The sequence below is a fragment of the Equus asinus genome, chromosome 5 (assembly GCF_041296235.1).
Source record: "Equus asinus isolate D_3611 breed Donkey chromosome 5, EquAss-T2T_v2, whole genome shotgun sequence".
Taxonomy (NCBI): Eukaryota; Metazoa; Chordata; class Mammalia; order Perissodactyla; family Equidae; genus Equus; species Equus asinus.
The window spans coordinates 24,053,548-24,077,746 of NC_091794.1; the positions used below are offsets into that span (position 1 = coordinate 24,053,548).

At 40.0% G+C, this 24,199-nt stretch overlaps 1 protein-coding gene across 1 annotated transcript in view; it reads right to left on the reverse strand.

Moving 5' to 3' along the window:
• HACD2 (3-hydroxyacyl-CoA dehydratase 2) overlaps positions 1-24,199 on the reverse strand; it is a 92,685-nt gene that overhangs the window by 56,173 nt on the left and 12,313 nt on the right. The window contains exon 3 of the mRNA XM_014829565.3: positions 21,609-21,627. Within this exon, the coding sequence (XP_014685051.1) occupies positions 21,609-21,627 (19 nt within the window). The remainder of the gene's footprint in view (positions 1-21,608; positions 21,628-24,199) is intronic.

Here is a 24,199-nt window from a genome sequence, read left to right on the forward strand (position 1 = left end):
ACCTGATGCTCACTGATTGATATTCCTTTAAAGCCCTCATTCCTGATCCTTCAGGTCTCTATTATCAGGTTGAAGGCTCTCTGGGGGTGTTTCCTGCACCAAAGTTTTAGCTGTTTGTAGCTTTCAAGGCACTCCAGAGCTGTTATTGGGACCCATGTATGCTCAGAAGACAAATACCCATCTACCTCTTGGTGCAGAAGGGAAAGGGACAAAACAGTGGGTTGGCTTCTAGTCCAGAAGTATTTGATACTTTGCCCGCCCCATTCTCCCCTGTCCCAAGCTTCAGAAATGGTACTCTGGCCTCAAGTTGTCCCACCCAAACTCAAATCCTCTAAAGGAAGACAAGCAGAGGCATGACCAAGACTCATACCTGGGCAGTGAGACCAGGAGAGTCTGAGAACAGGGAAGGCAGAAGGAACAAATGGGGAAGGAAGTGGGGAAAGAGAAATGGAGAAAATGAGCAAAAATGAAGAGGTAGGAAAAAAGATGGGAAGAAGAAAAGATAAGAAGGAAGAGAAAGTGGGAGCCGGCCCCATGGCGCAGAGGTTAGGTGCGCACGTTCCGCTTCTGCAGCCCTGGGTTCACCAGTTCGGATCCCTGGTTCGGACATGGCACTGCTGCGCAAGTCATGCTGTGGCAGGCGTCCCACATATAAAGTGGAGGAAGATGGACACGGATGTGAGCTCAGGGCCAGTCTTCCTCAGCAAAAAGAGGAGGATTGGCAGCAGATGTTAGCTTCAGGGCTAATCTTCCTCAAAAAAAAAGAAGAAGAAGAAGAAAAAGAAGGAAGAGAAAGAGGGGCAGAGAGATTTCAGAGTAGGACACGAGAGCAAGAAGAGAGAAGATAAAAACATGGAGAGACAGAGAAACAATGTTTTCTGAAGGAAAAGAGAGAAGAGAGGCAGAGGGCAAATGGTGAAAAAGGGAAAGACAGAGGGGTGTCAAGGCCTACCCCCAGGTTTCTGATTAGGTAACTCCTGAAAACTGGTAATGCCACTAAAGGATCCAGAGAATAGCAGAAAGAGCAGGTCTGGGATAAAGTGACAAGTTAAGCTTTGTACATGTTGAGTTTGTGGTGTTCTCAGAGTAACCAAGTAGCAATGTCCAACTGGGCAGCTGAAACAGAAAATTAGAAGATGGATGTGGCCCAGAAGTGAATATGTGGGAGCTACTGAAGCCACAGGGACGGTATGGCGGGCTCACAGAGGAAGACTGTAGAAGGGAAGACAAAGAAGGCTAAGGGCCAAAGCCCAGGGGACAGCAACATTTGAGGGACAGAGAGACACAGAAGAGCCCATGGAAGAATCTCAGGACGGTGCAGGTGGCCTACGGCACAGAATAGAGCTAGGAGGAGACTGAGCGGGTGGAAGAGTCAACAGTCCCACCTTGAGGGGTAGCGAGGGACGTGCCGTCCTCAGGGAGTGCCAGGTTTCTGTTGAGGTAAGAAAGCTGAGGAATTATTTGTGAAGACAGAGGTGAATTTGTCTATAGGGGAAAAGGGTTCCAAAAAGCACTGTCACCTCTCCCTCTGTGCTCCTATACCTCTTTGAACTTATCTTTTGGGCAGAACTTTTGTCACACTGTATTTCATATCTGTGTCCTTGGCTCAGGAACAGGACTGGGTCTGCTGATATTTGTATTCTCAGTGCTCAGTCAGTGCAGCACCTGCCACCCAGCAGAAAGTCAATAAATGCTTGGAGGTTTTCTGAAGGGCAACTGAGAGGTATGCATTAGTAAACGCTTTAAGATTTGATATCACCTTTGACCTCTTTCTAGAAATTTATCCATAGGGACTACTCAACTGCACAAAGATTTGTTAAAGGGGCAGTTATAATTTGCACATTTTACAACCACCTACCTATGCAACAAAGAGGGCACTGGTTAAAAACCACAATATATCTATATAATGAACACTATACATCCTCCAAAAATCTATACAGATCAACAATAACAAACAAAGCCACAGGAAACCTCAGCACAACTACACGTAAGTAGAAAAATAAATGCCAAATTCCAGCAAAGCCATCTCTTGAGGCCCCACTGCAAACTTCTGTACAAAGCAGGAAGAGGTTGGAAAAGCAGCCTGAAGCAAGAGGAGAGGAACAGAGGGCCTAAATTCGAGCTAAAAACCCCCCAGAAAGAGGCAATATGCCTTATGTACAAAAACACTGAAAATACATCTTGTCAATTACAGCAGCACTAACTGCAGACTTAAGTCTGAAGAACTCAAGTGGAAATCTGAAAGGGGCATTACTTCTGGGGGCAGATGCCTTCCGGTGACTGGATGGTGAAGTGGAGAACAGACAGGAGGAATTTAGACTCCTGTAACACAAACAGGAGCTAAAACAAACAATTGACAGGCATACAACTCCTATCTCTACCAACCTCCTCAAACAAAAAGCCATCCTTTGAAGAATGTACACCCCACTATGTTTACAGACAAAAGTATTCTCAATCTAGCAATCTTATAAACCAATCCAAACTACCAACCCCATCCACAAAATGAACAGATGAAAGCCGTTTACAATTATACAAAACTACTATCAGAAGAAAACGAAGATCAAAACATTTCAGCTAATGAAAAAGCACTCCAAAAAACAATCACAAACGCAACTTTACCACCACACTCCAAAGTGAATTAAATATCCTTAAATAACATTTGAACATATGAAAAATTATTTTTAATTAGTTCAAAAACTAAGAACAGAAATGGACAAAAGCAGGAAGAAATGAAACAAAAATTGATTGAACTCAGGGCAGAAATGGAAGAGAAAGACAAAATCATATTTGTAATGAAGACTAAATTTCAACATAATCAAAGAACAATAGATTCAAATGCAAATTTAATAAAAGTCATTGAAGAAGGGAAGTAAAACCCAGAAAATGAGATTAAATAAAGAAGTAAGAGATCAGACAGAAAGTGACTGAAAAATAAGAGAGGCAAAGAAGATCTACCATACATACATTTGGAGTCCCTGAAAAACAGAATAATCAAACAGAGCTAAAATTTAAAACTATAATCCAATAAAATTTTCCAGAAACAAAAGAAGGCCTGAATCTATGTATTGAAAGGGCCTACTAGGTACCTCGGAAAATTGCCCTGCAATGGTGAACTCTAAGGCATATCCTAGTAAAATCATTAGACTTTATATTAATATAAAGGAAAAAATCCTCAGTGATATCAGCAAGATGGCAGAACAGGATTTTTCAGCACTCATCCCCTCACAGATACATCAATTTGAACAACTATCCATGCATGAAAGTACCTTCACAAGAGGTAAGGATTCCAGGTGAGAGATTATAGTACCTGGGTGAAGCACGGAAGTAAGTTAAGACTCACTGGAGAGAGTAGGAAGGACAGTTTCACGTGACCTATGTTGCCTCTCCCTCAAGCCTGGGCAGCACAGTACAGAGAGCAACACCCTCCAGTGAGGCAAGGAGAGGGAAATAAACACACAGCTTCACCAGAGATCCCAGCACCAGGCCTGTCCTTGCAGCCCCAGGCTCCATGCCAGCCCTGAAGGCCCCAGGTTCCAATGGCGCAAGCTCCAGGTTGGCCCCAACAGACCCCAGTGCTGGGCCAGCCTCCACTGAACCAGGCTCCAGGCCTGCCCCAGAGCCAGGCGAGCCTTTATGACCACAAGCTCCAGACTGGCCTCCATGGACCTAGGAGCCAGGTCTGTGACCGTGAACCTAGGCTCCAGGCTTGTTCCAGTGCCAGACCAGCCCCTGCGGCCCCAGGCTCTGGGCTAGCCTCTGTGGACCCAGGCTCCAGGCCCAATACTACAGTCTCAGGCACCAAGCTCATCCCTGTGGATTCAGGTGCCAGGCTGGGCACAATGGACCCAGGATTTAGACACACCCCAATGGACTCAAGCACCAGGCCCACCAACCCACTGACCCTGGCACCAAGCTAGTGTGCCTGAGGACTCCAGCAGCAAGCTTACCACTAGACCCCACCAGATAGCCTGCCCAGAATTTCTGGCCAGGTTGACTGGTGAAGGGTTTTCCCTGCCAAAGCCAGCGTATAAAAACTGGAAGAGGTGTCTATTTCTTCAAGTGTGCAGACACCAACGCAAAGCAATGAGGCCATAAATAATCAGGGAAACATGATACCACTAAAGGAACAAAATAAAGTAACAGTAATTGACCCTAAAGAAATGGTGATCTACTACCTGACAGAGTTCAAAATAATCATCTTAAAGAAGTTCAACAAGCTACAAGAAAACACTGATAGATAACAAATGAAACCAGGAAAATAATACATGAACAAAATGAGAAGTTCAACAAAGAAATAAACATCATAAAAAAAAACCAAATAGAAATTCTGGAGCTGAAGAACACAATGACTGAATTCAAAAATTCCATAGAGAACTTCAACAACAGATTTAATCAAGCAGAAGAAAGAATCAGTGAGCTCAAAGATAAGTCATTTGAAATTATCCAGTCAGAGGAACAAAAAGAATGAAAAAGAGTGAAGAAAGCCTATGGGACATCATAAATTGAACCATATACAGATTATGGGAGTCCCACAGGAGCAGAGAAAGAGAAAGGAGCAGAAAGCTTATATAAAGAAATAATGACAGAAAATTTCCCTAATCTAGAGAGGAAAATGAACATACAGATCCATGAAGCCTAAAGAACCCCAAAGAGATTAAACATAAAGAGATCTTCACTGGGATACATTACAATCAAATTCTCAAAAGTCAAAGACAAAGAGAGAATTTCAAAAGCAGCAAGAGAAAAGCAACTCATTACACACAAGGGAATCCCTATAAGACTAGCAGTGGATTTCTCAGCAGAAACCTTGCAGGATATAGTAGGATGATATATTCAAAGTGCTGAAAGAAAAAACTGCCAACCAAGAATACTATATCCAGCAAGGCTGTCCTTCAGAAATGAAGGAGATATAAAGACTTTCCCAGACAAACAAAAGCTGTGGGAGTTCATTACCACTAGACCTGTCTTACAAGAAATGCTAAAGAAAGTTCTTCAAGTTGAAATGAAAGGACACTAACTAACAACATAAGAACATATGAAAATATAAAACTCACTGTAAAGGTAAGAATATAGTCAAATTTAGAATACTCTAATACTGTAATGGTGGTATGTAAATCACTTTTAACTAGCGTATAAAAGTTAAAAGACAAAAGTATTAAAAATAACTATGGCTACAATAATTTGTTAAAGGATACACAAAATGTAAGAAATGTAAATTGCATGTTTTATAAATGTAAATATAAATATAATGTAAATATAAAAATAAATGTAAATATAAATATAAAAAATATAAATGACCAATAACAAAATGTGGGGAGAGGAGAAGTTAAAGTGTAGTTTTTGTACGTGGTTGAAGTTAAGTGGTTATCAGCTTAAAAGAGACTGTTATAACTATACGATGTTTTATGTAAGTCTCATGGTAACCACAAAGAAAAACCTGTGGTAAATCTACAAAATAGGAAGAAAAGAAATCAGACACCACTATTAAAAAAATCATCAAATCACAAAGGATGACAACAAGAGAGGAAGAAAGAAACAATGGAATTACAAAACAGTCAGCAATTAATAAAACGGCAATAGAAATAGTATCAATAATTACTTTAAGTGTAGATGGATTAAATTCTCCACTCAAAAGATGCAGAATGATTGAATGAATACAAAACAAGGTCCAACAATATGCTGCCTACAAAAGACTCACATTAGCTTTAAGGAGACATAGGCTGATAGTGAAGAGATGCAAAAAGATACTCCATGCAAATGGCATCCAAAAGAGAACAGGGGTGGCTAAATTATAACAGAAAAAAATAGACTTTAAGTCAAAAATTGTCACAAGAAACAAAGAAGATCATTATATAATAATAAATGGGTCAATTCATCAAGAGGATATAGCAATTGTAAATACATATGTACCCAACATTGGAACACCTAAACACATACAGCAAATACTAGCAGAATTAAAGGGGGAAATAGACAGCAATACAATAATAATAGTAGGGGCCTTCAATATCCCACTTTCAACAAGGAACAGATCATCCAGACAGATCATCAATAAAGAAACAGCAGACTTGAACAACACTACTGACCAAACGGACCTAACAGACATATACAGGACATTCCATCCAACAGCAGCAGAATACACATTCTTTCAAGTGCACATGGAACATTCTCCAGGGCAGATTATATGTTAGGCCACAAAACAAATCTTAAATTTAAGAAGACCAAAATTATATCAAGTATCTTTTCCAACCACAGTGGTATGAAACTAAGAACCAATACCAGGAGTAAAATTGGAAAATCTAGAAATCAAAAAATATCTTGAGACAAATGAAAATGAAAACACAACATACCAGAACTTACGGGATGCAGTAAAAGCAGTTCTAAGTGGGAAGTTTAAAGCAACAATGCTTATATTAAGAAAGATATCAAATAGGGGCTGGCCCCGTGGCCAAGTGGTTAGGTTCGCGCACTCCGCTGCAGGCGGCCCAGTGTTTCGTTGGTTCGAATCCTGGGCACGGACATGGCACTGCTAATCAAGCCACGCTGAGGCAGCGTCCCACATGCCACAACTAGAAGGACCCACAAGGAAGAATATACAACTATGTGCTGGGAGGCTTTGGGGAGAAAAAGGAAAAAAAATAAAATCTTTAAAAAAAAAAAAAAGATATCAAATAAACAACCTAACCTTAGATCTCACAGAACTAGAAAAAGAAGAACAAAATAAGCCCAAAGTTAGCAGAAGAAAGGAAACAATAAACATCAGAGTAGAATTGAAATTATAAATAAAAAAAAGAGACATTGGGGCTGGCCCAGTGGCACATTGGTTAAGTGCGCACGTTCTGCTTCTCGGCGGTCCAGGGTTCACTGGTTCAGATCCCAGGTGTGGACATGGCACCGCTTGGCAAGCCATGCTGTGGTAGGCATCCCACGTATAAAAGCAGAGGAAGATGGGCATGGATGTTAGCTCAGGGCCAGTATTCCTCAGTGTAAAGAGGAGGATTGGCAGCAGTTAGCTCAGGGCTAATCTTCCTCCAAAAAAAAAAAAAGAGACATTACAACTGATACCACAGAAATACAAATGTTCATTAAGTGACTACTACAAACATTTATACGCCAACAACTGGATAATGTAGAATAAATAAGTTCCTAGAAATACAACTGATCAAGACTGAATTGTGAACAAATAGAAAACCTGAACAGACCAATAATGAGTAAGGAGATTGAATCAGTAATCAAGAATCTCCCAACAAAGAAAAACCCAAGACCTGATGGCTTCACTGGTGAATTCTACCACACATTTAAAGAAGGATTAACATGAATCCTTCTCAAACTCTTCCAAAAATTTAAAGAGAAGATAACATTTCCAAACTCATTTTACAAGGCCAGCATTATCTTGATACCAAAGCCAAAAAAGAATACTACAAGAAAAGAAAACTACAGGCCAACATCTCTGATGAACATAGATACAAAAATCCTCAACAAATACTAGCAAACCAAATTCAAGCAGCACATTAAACGATCATACACCATGATCAAGTGGGATTTATCCCTAGGATTCAAGAATGGTTCAACATGCAAATCAATAAATGTGATACATCACATTAACAAAATAAAGGATAAAAATCATATGATCATCTCAGTAAATGCAGAAAAAGCATCTGACAAAATTCAAAACCTTTTCATGATAAAAACTCTCAACAAATTAGATACAGAAGATCTGTATCTCAACATAATAAAGGCCATATATGACAAGCCCACAGCTAACATCATACTCAATGGTGAAAAGCTGAAAGCTTTTCCTCTAAGATAAGGAACAAGACAAAGATGCCCACTTCTCATCATTTTTATTCATTATAGTACCAGAAATCCTAGCCAGAGCAAGTAGGCAAGAAAAAGAAATAAAAGGCATCCAAATCAGAACGGAAGAAGTAAAATGTTTCTGTTTGCAAATGGCATGATCTTCTATATAGAAAACTCTAAAAAGACTCCACCTAAAAACTGTTAGAACTAGTAAATGAATTCAGTAAAGCTGCAGGATACAAAATCAACGTACAAATATCACTTGTGTTTCTATATGCTGATAATGAACGATCCAAAAAGAAATTAATAAAACAATCCCATTTACAATAGCATCAGAAAATATAAAAATACCTAGGAACAAATTTAATCAAGGGCATGAAAGATCTGTAAATTGAAAACTATAAAACAACTGATGACAGAAATTGAAGACATAGATAAATCTTGGGTTCATGGACTAGAAGAATTAATATGGTTAACATGTCCATAATATCCAAAGTGATCTATAGCTTCAATGCCATTCCTTTTAAAATTCCAATGACATTTTTCACAGGAATAGAAAAAAACAATCCTAAAATTCATATGGAACCACAAGACGCTGAATAGCCAAAGCAATCTTAAGCAAAAAGAACAAAGATGGAGGCATCACACTACCTGATTTCAAAATACACTACAAAGCTAGAGTAATCAAAATAGCATAGTACTGGCATAAAAACAGACACAGACCAACAGAACAGAATAGAGAACACAGAAATAAATCCACACGTTTATGATCAATTGATCTTTGAAAAAGTTGCCAAGAATACATAACGGTGAAAGGATACTCTCTTCATTGATAGTGTTGAGAAAACTGGGTATCCACATGCAGAAGAATGAAATAGGACTGTTAATCTCACACCATATAAGAAAATCAACTCAAAATGGATTAAACACTTAAAATATAAGATCTGAGAAGAAAACACAGGGAAAAAGCTTCTTGACTTTGGTCTGGGCAAAGATTTTTTGGACATAACCACAAAAGCACAGGCAACAAAATAAAAAACAGACAAATAGGATTGCATCAAATTAAAAAGCTTCTACACAGAAAAGGAAACAATCAACAGAATGAAAAGACAACCTACAAAATGGGAGGAAATATGTGCAAGCCATGTATTTGATAAGGGGTTAATATCCAAACTACATAAGGAACTCAAACCACTCAATAGCAAGAAAATAAACACCCAATTAGAAAACGGGCAAAGGCCCTGAATAGACATTTCTCGAAAGAAGACATAAAATGGCCAACAAGTATATGAAAAAATGCTCAACATCACTAATTATCAGGGAAATGCAAATCAAAATCACAATGAGATACCACCTTACACCTGCTAGAATGGCTATTGTTAGAAAGTCAAAAGATAAGTGTTGGCAAGAATGTGAAGAAGAGGGAACTCCTGTACACTGCTGGTAGGAATGCAAATTGGTACAGCCATTATGTGTTGAAAACAGTATGGAGGCTTCTCAAAAAATTTAAAATAGAACTACCATGTAATCCAGCAATCTCATTGCTGGGTATATATCCAAAGGAAATGAAATCAGTATTACAAAGAAATGTCTGCACTCCCATGTTCATTGCAGCATCATTCTATCAACGGATGAATGGACAAAGAGAATATTATTCAGCCTCAAAAACAAGGAAATCCTGTCATTTGTGACAACATGGGTGAACTTGGGGGACATTATGCTACATGAAACAAGCCAGGCAAGAAAGAGAAATATTGCATGATCTCACATATTGGTGAAATCCAAAAAGAGTCAAACCTATAGAAGCAGAGAACAGAATGGTGGTTGCCATGAACTGGTGGGATGCGGAAAAAGGGGAGATGTTGGTCAAAGGGCACAAAGTTTCAGTCGTACAGGTAAATAAGTTCTGAGAACTAAGGTACAGCATGGTGACCATAGTTAATATTATATCGTATACTTGAAATTTGCTAAGAGGGCAGATCTTAAATGTTCTTACTATAAAAAAACGATAACTGTGAGGTGAAAAATATGTTAACTAGCTTGACTGTGGTAATCATTTAACAATGTGTACATAGTGAAATATTACATGGTACATCATAAATAGATAGAATTTTCATTTGTCCATTATAACTCAATAAAGGTGGAAAAAATCCTTAGGGTTTTCAGGTAAAAAGGACCAAATACCCTAAAAGGGCAAGGTAATTAGGTTGGCACCAGACTTCCCAAGAGAAACATAAAAGCAAGGCAATAATGGAGCAGCATTTTCAAGAAATTCAAGGGAAGAAAGTATGACGGATTTTATTTCTGGCAAATCAGTCCTCTAAACACCAAGGCTACAGAAAAAGTCTTAAACATGTATGAACTAGGGGAATACTGTGCCCACAAGCCCTTCTTGGGAATCTACCTTTGGGGAAAGGCAATCTGCCACGGGCCCTGAGCATCCCTGCACATTCCTGCTGGGGACACCAAAAAGGCAAGGTCCTGACTGCTTTTTACCAGGTCATTTCTTGGGTTTGCGTTTGCATGGAGTAACCTTAAGGGATCAGGCAGCACCTACCCCCAAAAACAAAGAGTAAGTTTGCTTCCACTTACTACAAAAGTAATAGGTTCCCCAAGTTCCACGTTCCTCTCCTATGACACAAACCACTACACATTACCATCATCCACGAAACAGTAACAAGCTAACTTGTGAACTTAAAAGTAGGGTGAAATCTCAGGCTCTTCATAGTCCCTGACACCACTAGAGGATGAGTTTCATCCAACTAAAAGGTGATAGGAAACTTTGGCGAAAGGACTGACAATAAACATTTAATATATTTAAGTGTGGACTGAAACAAAGGTGGGGACAAGGCAAAAGAACAATATATAAATGTGATATGTTCTAACAAAGTAAAAATAATGCAAGGGAAAAAAGGGAGGAGAAGGGAGTGGGAAAGAAGAAAGTTGAATAAGCTCACTGATTGTTACATAGGCAACAGGTGGGAGTCAGAAGATACCTTCAAAAACTGACAAACTAGACAGTAACAGGTTAAAAAGAAAACAGAGGACTAAGGTCCTTTAAAAAGGTATAAATATGAAGGTAACCACTAGAACAATGACAAAACCTCCTAAAAACCAAAATAGATATAAAAAAAGCAAAGAAAACACATCAGGCAGGTAAACATAGCAAATATACTATCTGTAGCAATTATAACACAAATGTGACAGAGTAAGACCAAACAGCTCTCTCATATCAATAACTGTGAATGGGCTTAACTAACCTATTAAAGGAATGAGATTTTCAAACTGGCTCACAAAACAAGACCCAACTCTATGCTAACACAAAAGTGATTCAGAAAGGCAACAAATAAAACACATTTTTCAGTGTTAAAAGCCACAATTCACAATGAAGATATAACAGTTACAAATATCTATGCACCAAATAACACAGCAACTACCTCTGCTAAACCAGAAGTTATAGAAGAAGGAAGGAAAATTAGAAACATATTAATAATTGGAGACTTTAACATTACCACTCGCAGCGCAAGACAGGTCAAGCAGACAAAAAATAAGTAAGGACATAGAAGACCTCAAAAAAAAAAAAAAGGAAATCCAGAAAAAGCTTATGGCTAAATATTGAATTTTACACCCTGACAGTAAAGATGAAGTAGGAAATGTATATTCCTTCAAAGTTGGTGGGGAGAAAAACTGATTTGGGAAGATCCTTATCTTATTAAGTAAAGAACACAGATGTCGGCCTGGTGGTGCAGCAGTTAAGTTCTCACGTTCTGCTTTGGCAGTCTGGGGTTCGCTGGTTCAGATCCCAGGTACAGACCTACGCATCACTTGTCAAGCTGTGCTGTGGCCGGCATCCCACATAAAATAGAGGAAGATGGGCACGGGTGTGAGCTCAGGGCTAGTCTTCTTCAGCAAAAAGAGGAGGATTGGAAGCAGATGTTAGCTCAGGGCTAATCTTCCTCCAAAAAAAAAGAACACAATGAATGTCAAACTGGAAGCCTCAGCTAGCACAGTAAGACAAGAAAAAGAAATAAGAGGTATATGAATTGGAAAGGAAGAGATAAAACTGTCTTTATTCACAGATAGCATGATGATCTATGTAGAAAATCCCAAAGAATCTACCAAAAAACTCCTGGAATGAATAAGCAAGTCTAGCAATGTTGCAGGATACAACGGTAACAAATAAAAGCCAGCTGTTTTCCTACATTCTAGCAACTTCTGAAAAAACTGGAATTTGAAATAAACTTTTTATAAAAACATCAAAAAAATACTTAGGCATAAATCTAACAAAATAGATACAGGATTTGTGTGTCAAATATTGCAAAACAATGATGAAAGAAAACAAAGAAGATCTAAATAAATGGAGAGCTATTCAATGTTTGTGGATTGAAAGACTTAATATTGTTAAGATGTCAATTCTTCTCAACACGATCTATAGATTCAACACAGTCTCAATCAAAATCCCAGGGCGCTATTTCGTAGATATTAACAAACTGATTCTAGAGTTTATGTGGAAAGGCAAAAGACCCACACAGTACTGAAGAAAACAACAAAATGGGAGGACACACCACAATCAACACTGTAGTACTGGCAAAATCACAGACATATAGATCAACAGAACAGAAAAGGGAGCCCAGAAATAGACCCACATAAATATAATCAACTTCTCTTTGACAAAGGCACAAAGACAATTCAATGAAGAAAGGACAGTCTTTTCAATAAATGGTGCTGGAACAACTGGATGTCCATACGCAAAAAAATGAACCAAGACATAGACCAGACATTTTTCACAAAAATTAACTCAAAATGGATCATAGATCTATCTGTAAAATACAAAACTATAAAATTTCTGGAAGAAAACATAGGAGAAAATCTATGTGACCTTGGGTTTGGTAATGAGTTTTTAGACAAAAGACTAAAAGCACGATCCATGAAAGAAAAAATTCCTTCATAAAAGCAATTTTTTAGTTTTAAGTTGTTTAAGTGTTAAATTGGTTGGTTTTAAGTTGAACTTTGGTTAAGCTGGACTTTATTAAAATTAAAAACTTGTGCTTTGTGAAAGAGACTATTAAGAAAATGAAAAGACAAGTCACAAACTGGGAGAAAATATTTGCTAAATACATATCTGATAAAAGAATTTGTATCCAAAGTATAGTAACAATTCCTAAATCTCAACAACAGGAAAATAGCCCAATTAAAAAATGGGCAAAGATCTGAACAGACACTTCACCAGAGAAAATACACAAATGGCAAATAAGAGTATGACAAGATGTGCAACATCATGTGTCATCTGAGATAGGAAAATTAACACAAAGGAGAACACCACACACCAGCACGGCTGAAATCCAAAATACCACTGCTGGTGAGGACGCAGAGCAAGAGAACTCTTCATTCACTGCTGATGGGAACGCAAAATGGCACAGCCACTTTGCAAGACAGTTTGGCAGTTTCTTAGTAAGTTAAACAGCATTGCTATATGATCCAACAATTGTGCTAATAGGTATATACTCAACTGATTTGAAAATGCAAAAATTTCTTTCTGTCCACACAAAACCAGCACATACATATTTACAGCATCTTTATTCATAACCATCCCAAATTGGAAGCAACCAAGATGTTCTTCAACAGGTGAATGGATAAACAAAGTGGTACATCCAAATAGTGGAATACTACTCAGAAATAAAAAAGAATCAACTATCAAACCATGCAAAGACATGCATGAACCTTAAATGCAGATTGCTAACTGAAAGAACATAGTGAGGTAGAAACTGTTAGTAAATGAAAAAAAATTAGTGGAAAGATGTTCACTATGAACGAAGAGGAAAAAAGTCCTCTCCCAGGAAAGCTATACAGAACTATAAAAGACATACCACTAGCATACAAATATTCCTAAGGGGTCTTGTTCCCTTTATTAATACATTACTTAGCCATTCAACTCCTGCCACAGAATCATAAATCAAATAATTCTTTTGCTAAAAGATGACCCAAACTTTCACTTTTTGGTTCAATGGAATTTACTCAACTTGGTCACTAGACAGTCTTTCCAGCTTCGTGGGACTAACCTTGCTTTTGAAGCTAAGAACCTAAGTGGAAGGTTTATTGACTTCAGATTGTTACAAATCATCTGACCAGAGAACTTCTGAAACATTTTCTTTGCCTCCAGCTTTTTAAGTAAGCAAATTAAGCTCATTTTTAATTTTAAAGATACCTTGTGTTTCACAATTAAGAAATATTTATAAGATAATCTCCTTCAGGGCAATGCGGAAAGTTCCAGCTTTTCATTACCTAAAATATTCATGATCAAGTCAAGAGACAGTGAGAGAAAAACATTCATTTTTCTTTGCTCTGGTTACTTCATTCCTCAGCTTCAGCTACTGATTCACCATTCTCTTTTTATTAGAAGTCCTTCAGGAGTCCTTAACTGCCAAGAGACTATCTCCCTACTAATACAAGGGTGCCATCTAGTGGTGACCAGGGGTAAGTGTAGCTATAGAAAGTGTGTGCGCCTATCTCCCATCCCAGTTCTGCTTTCTGATGTGGCTTTCAAAACGCATTGCGAGGAAAAAATGTAGACTACTGTACTTGAAACAAGTTTTCTAATACTCATACACAGATACATCTAAACATCCAGCAGATCCTCCTTTTATATCACTACTGGGATAACTGACATTCACCTCTGAAGCTATATCATAGTTTCACGGAATTTCAGAACACGTAGCTGTAAGGAATGTTAAGAGATCATCTTTTATCTAGTCCAATGCCTAGTTTTTCAGATGTGAAAATGAGGCCCAGAGGGAGGATGCCTGACTTGTTGCACAACTGGGAGTGTTTCCAATAGGGTTGGTTTGCCTTAGGTTGGTTGCTGATGTACTGGATGGTAAGATGATAATATATTTATTTATTTATTTATTTTTCCTTCTTCTCCCCAAAGGCCCCCATTACATAGTTGTATATTCTAGTTGTAGGTCCTTCTGGCTGTGTTGTGTGGGACGCCATCTCAGCATGGCCTGATGAGTGGTGCCATGTCCGTGCCCAGGATCTGAACTGGCGAAACTCTGGGCCACTGAAGCAGAGCGTGCGAACTTAACCACTCAGCCACAGGGCCGGCCCCAGATAACATTCTTACAGAGAGGATATTTTAAATATCTCAATAACAGGTTTCCATTCAACCAAACCCCTAGCTGTTCCTGCAAGGACAGCAGACGGTAAACTTCTCCGATCCAGGCTCTCTCAAGGCTTTCCCTTCTAAACTCCAAGTGGGCCCAGAAACCCTCAGGGATTACGTCTTGCCCAATAATCACCAATGGAAGAGTTCATACAGCGAACTGACTGCTGGCCTGCTAGGTGCCAGGCAGTGCGCACGAGCTCTGGGTGAGCCTCCCACCTTCCTGCTCAGGCACTTTGGGCTGATGAGCATACTCTACTTCTCCCTTCCCTTCAGCTTAGTACATTCACACCGAGCAGGGAACAATGAACAGAACTGGGTGTTCCAGGCAAAGGAAACTGTGTATATACCAAATTATGGAGAAGGTGAGAAGATGCAAGGTCTATTCAGACGGCAGAGGCTGACACTTTGGGCATCAGGAGCAGAAGATGCAGGTGCTAAAACTATCTTTCCTCCTCCTCTCTCAGTCTGGAGGGGAGGAGCCAAAATATGATCAGGAGGCAACACAATGAACATAGAGCCACAGCAGAGGGAGGCTAAGGCAGGCTGGTCTGAGGAGCTTGACTGATCCGGGAAAGATTATGGTTTGAACATGGTGCTCTGGTCTTCACACACAGCTCTAGTGTCAGGATGCTGGAAAAACGACTGTACTGAAAAACGACAAAGGCAGCATTGCAAGGAGGTGAAGGGTGACTCTGGCAACCTCCTACCCACGCAGCTCTCCAGGTGGGGAGCGTTAGGAGCCTCCAGGCGGGGGCTGGGAAGGCTGTGTCCATTTCTCCACCTCAAATGGCTCCTCCATCCCCTGCCAGCACCACCACTGCACGTGCCCCTAGGCAGAAAGCAATGCTGGAATCTGAAATGTTTTTTATTTACATTTGTGAGGGGCCAAAAACCAGACTTGGGGCTAGGGGGGTTCCCCAGAGTTGAGCATGCTAAGAACAGGGCAGAAGAGGGCCAGCAAGATCCGTGTGACACTGCACCAGCTCCCAGTAAGAAAAGGGGAGTTAGATGTCGGGATCAGAAACCTGTACTTTGGGAATACGACTATTTTTATACTGTTTGTATTTATGATACTTACTCCCTTTTTCTTCTTCCTCACTATTTGGTAAAGTTCATTTTTAAAATGTCAGCTAAGCTAAGTGAAACCAAGGAAAGCAGTTTTGTTTTGGTGCCTAGCCACACCCCCGAGGGCTGGGTGCAGGGGAGAAAGCAGAACTCCAGGTAAGTGAAACCCGGGGGGATTAGCCCTTCCGTCCAGGATGCTTTCCTTCCAGAGTCCTCTTCTGCTACAACATGGAGGGCTCTTTGTCTGGTTTCCACAACTGGTGACGGCGGGTCCTTCACAACAGCGCAGCATCGCAAAAGACTGGGAAGAGCTTGACTCTCTCACAGTGGGGGCGGGGCCGCTGCAGTTTGGAGAGGATTTAATTGGTGGGAGAGAAAGCACTTCTGGTAGCAGGAGATGGTGTCTTCCGGTGCTCAGTCTCAGGGGCAGCTGCTCCCCTCCCTCTCTGGCACCATTTGTTACATAATGAAATCAACTTGAAGCCATATACTACGTACCAACATTGAGGTGATTGTGAACTTCTTAGAATTCACTTTTTAAAAATAATTAAATAAAAGGAGTCATCAGTTTAGAGAGAAGTGCAAGCTGGCACAAACAGCAAATATTTGAAACCACAAATCTGGGACATCTAAGTGAAAGGTCTTCTGTCCTTGTCTGCTGATGATATCAAAGAGCTAATCCTCAACTTTTGACATCGTGCCCTCTGGACTATGACTGAGCTCCTGTTCAGACATCTGTTCTACACTTGTCAATCAAAAGAGAACTTCCAAAGTTATTTATATTGACAGTATAATTTCCAACTTGAAGGCTCACCAAACACACAATGTCATTATCTTACCAAGAGTATCTTCAGCTCCTGTCCCTCTACTCCTAACTTCCGTCCCACAGATGGGGGAACTAGACTTCAGAGTGAGCTGGGAACCACCCCATGTGCCTCTTCCACAATCTAATCTTGAACGCCACAGAAAAATAGCTAATGCTTCTTTCCATACAAACTGTACCACAAGAATAAAGAAACCACAACTCTTCTTGGCAGTGTTGTGAAAGACATGTCTCAAAGGTTTTTTTTTTTTTTCAATTCTCATTTCCAAAAAGAAAACCATTGCATAAATATAAAGCACTACAAATCTTAGGAAGAGGACTGCAACACCAGCTTTTGAGAAATCCTGCCCCTGCCTTATCAAGGGAGAACAAATCCCCCACCGTGAAGAAGCTGCGGCACGAGAACCCATCTGCGGGGACACAGGCCTGACTTCTGCACGGAAATGAGCCTCAGATGGAATTTTAGTTTACTGCTTCTGGAGGCTATTTTTCCCAAACTGCATCGTCACGACCAAGAACAAGAAGCAACTCCATCCCATACTAAGAAGACGTGGCCCTGAAGCACGCACTCACTCGAAATTGTAATTTAATAAGAATATGGAAGAGCTTCATTTATATAAATCTAAATACTGAACATTACCTTCGGGACAGAATAAAACTTCTAACATTCTATGACCTTACACTGCTTTAGTTAATAACAACAGCTGCCACTTTATTGGGCAATTTTCAACATCGCCATGTTTCAGACACTAAGCGTTTTTCATACATTTTCCCATTTCATTTTCACAACAACCCTGTGAGGCAGGTATTATTATTCCCCTTTTATTGATGAAGAAACGAAGGCACACAAAAGTTGAGTGACTTCCTGAGAGTCACACAGCTGGTATATAACCCAGGCCTGACTGAGGTTCAGACTCCCATCAAAAGTACACAAACTAAAGGCATCTCAAGGCTCTAAAACAAGTTTTTAAAAGACCACGTTGTTATAGTGAAAACTTTCAGAAAGCCATGGGAAAATAAACCATTATTCCAAAAATAAGCTTGAGTTGTAGGAGTAAAAAAAATAAAGCATTGCCTTTAGGCCAATGCTAGAAACAGCCTTTTTATTTTTATTCTCATTAATTTTTTAAGGCACTGAAAATATTTTGAAACATGTTTTGGAAATTTTCACCGGAATTTGGTAAGATTATGATCACATGTTCACTGAGCTCCCACTAGGTGCCATGTACTATTAGGTGCTGGGATACGGAAATCAGTAACAAACAGTTTTCATTCTTAAAAATTCAGTGATGTTGGTGGGCGATAAAGGACAGACCATAACGCACTGTGGAAAGTATAACAGAGTGAGGTGTAGGGTACTACAGAAAAGTGAGGGATGGTGCCTAATTTAGCCAGTAGGTGGTAGGGGTGTTTACTGGAGGAAGAGGAGTGAACAGTTGCCAGCTGAAGGGGGTGGGCTGTTCTCTCCAGGCAGAGTGCAAAGCCTGGGCACAGGGCAGAGGAAAGAAGCAGGGCAATGGCATGGTACATGGGGGGACCCACGAGAGGTCAGGGTTGCTGAAGCATGGAGTAGGATGCAGGCAATGGACACAGGTAAGGAGCAGGAGGTGCATGGTGTCCAAATCACGAAGAAGTTTAAATCAGTGAAGCATTTTCAGCAGAGAAGTGACACACTCAGAATTATCCTTTAACTAAATCCCTCAAAGTTGTATGAGGGATGGACTTGGAGCCACATGGTTGTACGTTCAACTCTCGGCTCTAAGGTTTATTAGCTTGTGAACTTTCTAGGCCTGTCTTGTCAACTGTAAAATGAGAAGTAAATGAGATGATGAATGTAAAACACTGGAACACAGTAAAGCTCAATAAATGGTAGCCCTTATTATTATCATTAATATTAGTATTATAAGCCTCGAAGTCCAGGGAGACCCATATGGGAGTCCGGATGAGACACACTGAGGCCCTGAATAGGGATGAAAAAACAGGACAATCTGAGAAATATTTAAGAAACAGAATTGACCAAAATTGATGACCACTGGCTATGGCAGTGTGGGTAAGGGAGAGGGGGCACCATCGATGAGCTACAGGTCCAGGCTGGGTGACTGAACGGACGGTGGCTCATGGTGCCCCTGACAAAGAGAATATGGGAGGCAGAACAAGTTTGGGAGTCTGAGTCTTGGTGAGGAGGAGGTGTACATCCAGGAGTGGATATCCAGGAGGTCAATGGATGAGTTTGGAGTGTGGATGGCAGGTGGGGCTTGGAGTTTGAGAAGTGGGTGTCATAGTATCTCACACCATGAGAAGGGAAGAGATCACCCACAGGGGGCACGTTGTCAGAAGAGCAATGAGCTAGGCCAGACCGTGGGAACACTCACAATTAAGAGGCAAGGAGAGAAAGAGAAGCCCCCAAAGATAAAAAGGACCACAGAGGACCAGAAAAGCTTGGAGGCTCAGTGTAATGGAAGCTGAAGGGGCAGGATCTCATGGAGGGAGTCATCAGTGGTGCCCAATGTAGTTCCAAACGTGCCCTTGGAATTCAGCAGAAACTGTTGCTGATTTTAGACGAGAGGGTAATTTTAGGATAAGGGGGTACAGAAGCATGACTGCTGGGTTAAGGTGTAAACGGGAGCGAGGAAGTGGAAAGAGTCTACCATAAACTTGGGAAAAGGGATGCAGAGGAATTATGTAGTAATAACAGGGGAATGTAGGGTCAAAGTTAGGTTAAAAATCATTTTTAGGATGGAGCATTCGAAACATTTTATGAGCTGAGAAGGAAAAGGCAGATGAGAAAGGGTGATGATGCAGGCGAGAGAAACACTGACAGAACAAGGTTCTTGAGGAAATAAGAAGGAATTGTGAAGTTTCTATTGTGTGTCAGGCACCATGCTAAGCGCTGGGGACACCTGTCAACAAACCAACAGAACAGAGTGTGACATGGATGCTAGTCTTTGGAGTGCATCCCGCCAGAGGAGCTCAGAGGGGGGCCCATCCGACCGCAGGTTTCCTGCACCCAAGCCTGTGCCTGCTCACCACTCTATTCCCACAGTGTCTGGTCCCAGCTGCTAGGCATTCAACAATGTTCCTGGCATGAATGAAAAATACACTTGCCAGAAGTTTTATTTCCAGGGGTAGAAATTTTATAAAGAGGCATGAGAATGTATTCTAAGACAGATAAAGTGAATTTGGTATTAAAATACAATGAAATATTAATTAAAATAATAATACACATGCTCAGAAAACATATGCATCTAAGAACTTTGTACAGAGGCAGCTGAAGGTTGAGAGTGGGGGAGACCTAAGGCACACTGTTCAATTATGTGGAGAAGGTCTAAAGTGGCTCCAGAACTCTCTCTGGCCAAATATATCCCCCAATCTGCAAGCTTATGCTTATAAAAATTTTCATCTCAAAATTACAGATAAGGGATTAAAAACGAAATGTATGTGAGATCATACATCAGATAAAACCCATTCACCATAAAATAAAATCAGTTAGGCAGGCTCCCGCTCAGACCAGCCAGGGTCCAGGTGAGGTTCCACCATTTACTGGCTATATGACCTGGGCCAGGTCCCTTAACCTTCTCCAGGAAAGCAGATCATGCGATAGATGAGTCCCCAAGCCCCTTTCAAATCTCTTGCTCAAAGGTTCTAAAGCAGAGTTTCTTAACCTTCTGGGGATCACATATTCCTCTGAGAATCTAATGAAAGCTATGAACTCTATTCTCCCACCCCACAAATAAACATACACACATGTACTCAAAATTCTGCAGATCATTTGAGACACCCGATGGTAGACCTCCTCCTAGTGGGCAAATAGCTGAGGTGCAGTTCTTTATAATGAAGATGCTCTGTCTTCCCAGGGATCCTAGAGAACCCTGCGAAACCCACGGTGGACAGTGTACTGTGCGTCCACCTGAACTGTACGTCTCCTCATCTCTGAATTCCCGAGTGCCAAGCACAGTGCCCTGAATACAGTAAGTACCCACTTAATTTGTAAATTAAGTTGACCAGGCCCATAATGGTTTGAATGCATAGTTCTCGAGCTTTCAGACCTTCAGTGCTTCTGAAGGAGTATCAACTCCAAACCCGCCCTTTGAGAGACAAGTCGGATGCACAGCACCCTCAATGGGCTTACTCTACAGGATCTGCCAACTTTCCAAAGGTGACTGACTGCTATTTAATTCGAGGGGTCTAGCCACCCAGACTAGCAGCCATGCCTCAGTTACAAAGCAGAACTGATGACCTCCTCTTCCCCTCAAAAGAAAACACACTGTACCTGCTTTTAGTAGAAATCCCTCATATTTGTATAACCCTTTTATTTACACTTTTCCAATCCCTCTCACATACATTAAATATTCATTCGAGAGGAAAGCAATATATGCAGTACTCCATTTTAAAAGATAAGAAAAGAGAATGTAGTATTTAAGGGTTCAGAGAGGACTTTCAACGTAGCCCAGCACCAGGACCCCAAGTCACATTTTGATAAATATGCTAGTATTTCTCTAGGACCCTTATCATGAGAAAGGGGGAGAGGCCTCTTTAATTGACAGAGAAAAACAGCTATGCCATTCAATAAAGTGTTCAGTAATAACATCCAAACAGTACTATGATTTTAGAAACCAATTTAAGCAATTTTATATACAATGATCAAATACTTTAGTTTTTTCAATATTCAGTAAGAATCGAATCAATCTATCATTTATGACTTGAAAAAAAGAAAGCAGAATCCACTGTATATAGCAGGAGAGAAAATTCCATACTTACCTACTGCACAATGTATAATCTAGAGGAAAAAAGGGGGAAAAAGAGAATTAGTAGGATCGATAATATTATAGTTTTATTTCATATAAACTAGACTTCAGTAAGAATAGAGCAGAGCCTGCCAGGAGCATCGAATCTGAAAAACGAACATTCCATTTTTAAACTTGGCTACAGGCTATTTAACAAAATGCAAATTCTTGTTTGGTTTTTCATTTGTTCATTTTTAGTCGGTGTACCTGTGGAAGATTTTCTAAGGAGTAAAAATCTCACCCAGCAGATTATCAAATGTTCAGGACTTCTTTTATAATATACAAATTTATAAGAACAGTAAACATACAACCTCTCCCATGCCCAATCTTCTCCAGAACAGAACTGTCACAGACTATGGAACTCAGGGTCAGAAGAGCTTTGCTGGCAAGCCCTTCAATGCAGACATTCACACAACAAAGCTCTACCCTTGGTCCCCATCTTGCCTCATTCAAAGATCTCATTACTGGGGTGTTCCCAGTCCAATCTCTAACCTTAGATCTCTCTGAGCTCCAGACCCACATTCCAAACTGCCTTTGGATATCTCCATTCAAGTGGACCAGCAGCAGCTCAAACATGGCACGCCTCAAGGGGAAGCTCACACTTTCCTTTTTTCATACCTGCCATGCCTCTTGATCACCAACCTCCCGGTCTCTCAGGTTCAACCACTCTTTCATTCCCTCATCCCCAAGTCCACCTGGTTTCCAGTCCTGCCAATGCTTCTGGCATCTGTTTTCCTCTTTCTAAATGTTTTTTTTATTTCCAGCGCCTGGGATGAGATTGCTATCTCCTCTCTGTTTCAATGGCCATCCAACGGGCCAATGAGGTTCTTCTAAATCCTCTTCCAATTCATCCCTTATGTGGCTTTCACCCTGGTGGTGGTAGTAAAGAAGTAATCTGATGCCATCTATAAGACTGATTTATTGACCAGAGCTTTTCTAGATGATAAGACCTAACATTGATTGTAGTGCATTTTAGAATTTACATTTCTCTAGCAATCATGGTTTTTTTTATCCTAACAATCACCCTGGCTGAGAGGACAGATATCTCTACTTGCAGATGAGAAAACCAAGGCTTAGAACTGCTCAACTTACCCAAGATAGTAAGTGATATCTAGGATCAAGAAGCTAGGTTTTATTCCTACTCTACTGATTTTTCTATCATATTATTTGATTGTACCTTAGTTATAACTTGACAAGACTTACCTAAAACATGTCTGATAAGACTCTGTGCTCGATAAGACTTTTATTTCACCAAGCTTTTTTTGCGGGGAGGGGAGGAGGTGGATTAAAAAATCAAGCTGCACAAAGTTGTTGATAACGGAGAAGAGGATAAAAGAACTACCATATTGCAAATCTTATTCAAAAGAAAACACCTCTAAGAATCTCAAATGTGTGAATATTACAAGATAAGCTGAACCTCCTGCCAGAAAGTAAAGGGAAACTAAAAGATATAAGCAGATTAAAATGAGGAATGAAAGACATGAATGAAGAGCAGGCTTTGAGACAAGACAGCTGACAGTGCCCAGAAAGAAAACCTAGTCTATCCACATATGGGGCAAGACACCCAGGCCGCTGAGTAACCAGAGGGGACTGGAGGAAAGGATACACAGCACGTAAGGGCTGTTCTTTTCTTTGCTTGATGGAACAGTAGTAGGCCTGAGTCCCATCAGACCCAATCTCCCCTTCGAAATCACATGTATTTTATAATGCCTCCTTTACTATCCTGAAATGAAATTCACAGAAGACATAACCTACCTAGACAAAATTTTCAAAAAAATACAATGTCCTAACTGAAATGGAGAGAAGAAACAAAAAGAAAATAATTAATTAAAAAATATGTATTTCAGTATATAAATGTTTGGGGACATAAAGACATATGGAAGCACTCAAATGTGTGTACCAACTTATGATAACTCTGGATTTAAAAATGAGAATATCAGAAACCACTCTGGACAAGTAAAGGAAAATAAAAGAGCAGAGACACAGATCAACACCAGGGAAAAAAAAAGTATTAAGATAACAATGGAAATAGAGAAGTTATCCTACCTGAAGTTGGAATAATAAGCCAAGGTGAGTAACAAAGTAGAGAAAATACAATATTATCACAAATGAACTAGGTCTTTTTTCTTTTTACGTGGCATCAAAATAATCCCCTAGATTATATCATAGGATGGGGTAAGAAGAAAGTATCACAGAAAACCTACCCTTCTGCCTTGAAATCCTGTTGAGACATACAATCAGTGTCTAGTCTATAAAAAGACCTTGGAGACCATATTCTTTGAATGGTGTGACAAGGAATAGCAAATGGATTAGACCAAAAAACATCAATGCAAGAGGCAATAAAGCAGTTGTAAACTAGACTGGAAATAGTTTTAGGATCCCCAAACTACAATGACCCCTCTAAAAGGTGGTAATATGAAATATTAAAATAATCTATATTAAAGAAATCCAATGAGATCGTTGCATTTCATGTGTCTCCACTAACTTAATCATCGAGTCTGAACAGGAATCTCAAATCTCCAGTTACATATTTTCAGTTTCATTGCTTTTGCAGTAACAACACTA